The sequence below is a fragment of the Bison bison genome, unplaced genomic scaffold (assembly GCF_000754665.1).
Source record: "Bison bison bison isolate TAMUID 2011002044 unplaced genomic scaffold, Bison_UMD1.0 scf7180017864495, whole genome shotgun sequence".
NCBI lineage: Eukaryota > Metazoa > Chordata > Mammalia > Artiodactyla > Bovidae > Bison > Bison bison.
Genome location: NW_011495054.1, coordinates 13,173,424 through 13,178,746, shown reverse-complemented (window position 1 = coordinate 13,178,746; position 5,323 = coordinate 13,173,424). Strand labels below are relative to the sequence as shown.

General features: G+C 62.7%; 1 protein-coding gene across 1 annotated transcript in view; it reads right to left on the bottom strand.

The window, feature by feature from the left end:
- Window positions 1–5,323, bottom strand: part of SMTN (smoothelin) — a 23,798-nt gene that overhangs the window by 14,711 nt on the left and 3,764 nt on the right. Inside the window, exons 3-7 of the mRNA XM_010828874.1 lie at window positions 2,022–2,170; window positions 1,555–1,648; window positions 1,385–1,463; window positions 1,189–1,286; window positions 3–100 (exon numbers count right to left, since the gene is read on the bottom strand). Of these exons, the coding sequence (XP_010827176.1) occupies window positions 3–100; window positions 1,189–1,286; window positions 1,385–1,463; window positions 1,555–1,648; window positions 2,022–2,170 (518 nt within the window). The remainder of the gene's footprint in view (window positions 1–2; window positions 101–1,188; window positions 1,287–1,384; window positions 1,464–1,554; window positions 1,649–2,021; window positions 2,171–5,323) is intronic.

Here is a 5,323-nt window from a genome sequence, read left to right as displayed (position 1 = left end):
GCAGGAGCGTCACCGTGGTCACATCCCGGCTGGAGCTGCTGGGGGTCGGGGTTGGCTCTGGGACCTCCACCTGCTGCTTCTGTTCCTCTGGCTTCGGCACCTGCGGGAGGCCCACAGGATGCGGCCAAGGCTCCCTAGGCTGGCAGCGCCCCGGGCAGGGCATGCAAAGCAGAGGGGCTGGGCACGGCTTCCTGCAGGTGCACCTGTGCAAGCGTGGTCGCTGGCGCACCACGAGCGGTCTCTGATCCCCACTTCCCAACCTCTTGGCACTGCCTGGTCACAGGAAGTTCAGAGAGGACTAGCTCCTGATGTCAGGGGTTAGGGACAGCAGCAGACCTTCTGGGGACTCCCAGACTTAACAGATTCCTGGAGTGGAGACCCCTGACCCCTGGCCTCAGCCTGGTTAACCCGTGGGGTAGGGGGCTTCCCAGGTGGCACAGTGGTGAAGAATCTGCCTGCAATGCAGGAGATGCGGCTTTGATTTCTGGGTTGGGAAGATCCTGGAGGAGAGAATGGCTACCCACTCCGGTATTCTTGTCTGGAGAATCCCATGGACAGAGGAGCCTGGTGGGCCACAGTCCACGGGTTAGCAAAGAGTCAGATACAACTGAGCGACTAACACTCGGGGCAGCCCTGCCAGGTCCAGGGGCCCAGTGGCTCTGCCGGCCACTTAGGGAACCTGCAGGGCCCGACCTCTCACCCACACGGCCTGGAGAACAGACCCTGTGAACAGCTGGGGCCTGAAGGCGGGACCCGATGAGCCAAGGTAAGGATGTGGGCTGTCTGGAGCAGGACGGGCGGCCACGGATGGTCTAAGCTGGGCCGGAGCCAGGGTCTGATTTGCATTTCAGGGAGATACCCGGTCTGCTGAGTGGAGGCTGGATGGCTAGTGTGGGGGTGGGAGGTAGGCCTGGGAGCAGGGAGGCCAGCAGGGTGGTAATGGGAGACAGACAGGAGCCTGGGAGCAGTGCAGATAAGCTGGCTTTGCTCAGGAGGCCTGGGTAGAGATGAACTCTGGCATGGGGACATGTCACCAGAGCTTGCCTGGGAGAGTGGGGCAGAAGCCTGAGATTAGAGCCCCAGTATTCCCCAAACACAAGCTGGGCACCCCCCCCCAACAGTGAGAGACACACAGGCGCTCTGTGGTGCTGGCACTGGTCGGCCCAGGACCTCACCCACGCCCCTTACCTCACACGGTTCTAGCCGGCGTGCTGCCTGCCCCTTGCTGTCCTCTCTTGAGCCACTGTTGGGACGCCCGCTGTACAGCCTTCCAGCCAAGGTGGCAGCTGGAAGGGAAGGGAGAAGTGTCAGGTGAGAGCCAAGGGGTCGGGGGGTTGGTGGAGGGGTCGCTGAGGGCAGCGTGCAGCAGGGCCGGGGCGCGTACCCTCGATCTCCTGGGCCCGCACACGGCGGATGGCGGCTCGGATCAGCTTCCGCTCCTCGTATTCCGCGGCGCCCCGCAGCTGCGGGTGAGGGGTGGGTGTCGGGTGTTGGGCTGTGAGTCCAGGTCTTCACCGGCCCAGCCCCCTCCCTTGCCCCTGGCCCAGGCCTCACCAGTGCAGTCAGCTCCTCCACATCATTCATTGACTCCAGCCGTCCTGCCAGCCGTGCCAGAGCAGCCCGCTGCTCAGCCTCCCGCTGCTGGGAGCTGCGGGGACACCATAACTGGTCACCTCTGCGGCCAGGGCCGAGTCCTGGAGGATGTGGGCTGAGGGTGGAGGCCAGGACAGGGTACCCGGAACTTCAGCAGAGGGGCAGGTAGCTGTGCACACCCTCTGGCTACACGCTGGCACATGCACGCCCAGGGACCTGAGTGCTAATACCACACGGGCGTGGCCAGGCACGTGGTCCACGCCTGCAAACATCCTTGTATACTACCCCAAATGCGTGCCCATGCGGCCGTGTGCACACCCAGATGGGCAGCAGACACCTGGCTCAGGCCTGCCTGCACAACACGCGCTGAGCCCTGGCACATTCGGTCCCACCTGCGTGTGTCCCCACTCCCCGCCACCGACACTCACTGCAGCCAGTTCTCCTTGTTGTCCTGCCGCTCGGCACGGAAGCGCTTCGATGCCAGGGCCTCCTCCTCGCGTTCCAGCTCCTGCCGCTGCAGCTCCCGGATGGCCGAGCGGATGCGTCGCCGCTCTGCCAGATCCGCCGTGACCTCCAACTGTGGACAGGCGGAGGCGGCAGTGGGGGGTGGGGGGCAAGTCATTTTGGCTGCCAGGGGCGGAGGGCGGGCAACCAGCCGCCCACGGCTTGGCCTGGGGCACAATGAATGGTCTGTCTTGGCTCCCTCTGCCTCAAGCCCATCACGTGCCTGCCCGCCCACTCAAACCTGGTCTCAGGGGGAGACCCACATCACGGCCAGGGCTTCTGGAAGGCCCACCATGCACGGTGATCCACAGACTGGGCAGCCGGCATCCCACCCACCTGAGTCAGATGCCAAGTCAGGCATGCCTTCCTGTGACTCTACTCCTGCCTCTCAGAGCCCTTCATCGAACCCCGAGAGCCACGGAGTCATTTGTGGAGGAGGAGAGAGGCCATCCTAAGGGCCCCTAACAGCGTCCCTCGGCAGGGAAGGGTGATTCGGGCTGCTGGGGTCCAGCTGTGAGCAAGGGAGACTCCCACGGTCCCGGAGCACCACAGCCTTGCTGATGGGTGGCAGCCTCATCCATATTGGACAGATGGGGAAACTGAGGCAGGGGCAGGCCCTCAGGAGTCAGAGCTCCCTGCCTGGTCGGGGGCTCTTTTTCTCCCTACGCTGGTCCAGCTCCAGCCACCATTAAAGAGGCAAAGGGGCTGGTGCCCGTAATGTTAGGGCCAACCCCCCAGACAGATAAGGCAGCTTGCACTAGGGTCTACCCAGGGCCCTAGAGAGGGCATCCATGGGGACAGGTGCTCCCATCAGCTTCTCGGCCCGTCCTTCCCTGGCAAATTGAAGGTGACTGGTCTAACCAGGTCCGGGAAAGGGCACCTTCTCTGGGTGGTCAGCCAGCCCTACTGCCCCCACCCTCATCCTCCCCACGGAGCCTCTGTGGGAGAGGGGAGAAGGACTGGCTTAGGGCCCCCAGGACGATAATGGCAGAGATAGGCCTCCAGGGTGGGTCTGTGTCAGGTGGGGGCAAGTGTACACACGGTGATTTCCTCCATACCGCCCACCCCCCGCCCCAGTCCCCAAGGGACAGCCCTGGGAACCCTCTGCTGCCACTCTGTTCCACTTCCTCCGCCATCATTCCTTCCTGCTCCCTGGGGGGTCAGGTGGGAGCTGGGGATGTTTCAGCGGGGGGTGTGGCTGGCCCAGCTTAGCCATGAGCTCACTTGTACCAGTCTGAAGAGAGCAGAGACAAGTGACAGAGCCCCCCAGGGAACCTTCAGTCTTCACATTCCCTAGGAGCTATGGGAGGGTCCCTGGAGGCTCAAGACAGGACAACCACCCCCCCACCCCCCGCCACCAGCTGGCTCCAGCCCCAGTCAATCTCTGCTGGGTGGTCAGAATCATATCCCCAACTTCTCTGGTCTTGGCTTTCTCACTTGGTCCCCCTTCAGGGCAGTGGGTGGGGATAGAGGAGGTGACTCGGGGTCCCCCACCTTGCAGAGCTGTGTATGGTTGATTCCAGAGTCAGACAAGAGGGGAGAGAGAAAAGTGAGGGAAGTGAGGACAGGATCCCCAGAGGCATTTATAATGTTTACTGAGAATCTGTGTGCAGATCCTGTGCTGAGTCCCATAACTGTCCCAACTTCACAGAAGCCCTAGGCACTCTATTACTCCCATTTGACAGATGAGGACACTGAGGCTCAGAGAAAAGTGATCTGAGCCAGGGTTTGAACCCAGGTTTCTGTGAGGAAGTCACTTGACTTCCCTGGTGGCTCAGACGGTAAAGCGTCTGTCTACAATGCGGGAGACCTGGGTTCGATCCCTGGGTCGGGAAATTCCCTGGAGAAGGAAATGGCAACCCACTCCAGTACTCTTGCCTAGAAAATCCCATGGGGTCGCAAAGAGTCGGACATGACTGAGTGACTTCACTTTCACTTACCATGACTCTGGGGCCTTCCCTGGGCTGAGGATAGCTCTGTGACTGTTGTCTGTCTGCTATGGTGAATATCTTGATGACCCTCGTACTATACTGGGGACCCCCTGCAGCCTGGACTAGAGATGCCCCCGGGTTTAAGGGAGTCTATTATGCGGGAGCGGGTGGAGAATGAAGCTCAGCTCTCCACCCCCAGTCCTGACCTTGACTCAGGCCCCAAGCCCTCTGTGGTAAGCTAGGAGATTGTGGGCCTGGGAGGCCAGCTGATGCAGCCCCTCCTGTGCAGAGGGTAAAGAGGCTCAGAGATGCAATGAGCCCTAGCCCTTTGTCTCCTGGGTTCCCCTTCCCAAACCCCTGGAATCCTGAGATGGGGTTCTCATCCTTGAAGAAAGGTTGATGTGGGAACTTCTGCCCACCCCTGGGAGCCTCAGTGTCCCCATCTGGAAAATGGGAGCCTCTGTCTGATTCCCCCCCGTGGGTGGGGCAGGGCTGGGGAATGGACAGCCCCACCCCACTGGTGACCCTCGCGCATGACCCGTCCCTTTGGGCTTGGAGACAAAGGTCCGCCCACCGTGTCCCTGCTGTGTGTCCCGCGTTGCCAGCCCTCTCCGGCCCCACCGCCCTGAGTGGAGGGGGCTGTTGTTGGGAGGGAAGGAAGTACAAAGCGCCATTGTCCGCCGGGGGGAAAGGGAAGGAGATGGGGCGGTTTCCGAAACTGCCCGGTGAAATTCTCCTGGGAGGAAAGAGGGTGGTTCCCCCTCCCGGGGGGCTGGGCCTCCGAGTACTTTGTACTCTGGCTGCCGGGGGCGACTGAGCCCCGGCGTCTTCCTGTCCCCACCAGCACCACGGGGGAGACTTTGCGGGCATTCGCTCAATGCCGGCTCCTCCAGGTACGGAAGAGGGACCGGCCGGCCGCGAAGCCAGGCCTCGCCAGAGGGCGCTGAAGGCACGCGGGCCGCTCGACCGCGGCTGCCCGCACCGCCCACGCCTCTCCCAAGCAGCCCGGCCCGAGGCGCCCGGCCCGGAGCCAGCCAGACAGGAAGCCCCCCGCCACCGCCTGCTTTAACATCCCCGGCTATGGAGAGGAAACACAGGTTCGCGGACTTAAGCAGCTTCCGCAGGTCACCCAGCTAGTGTCAGTGCCCGATCTCCAGCCCGGAACCGAGGCGGAGGGCGTCCCAGTGTGTGGCGGAGGCGCACGTGGTGTTCGTGGCCCCAGGCACCCCCTTCCCCCACAGCACCTCTCCGAGTTCGCAGGCATATGCGGGAGCACATCCGGAGGGCATCTCGGG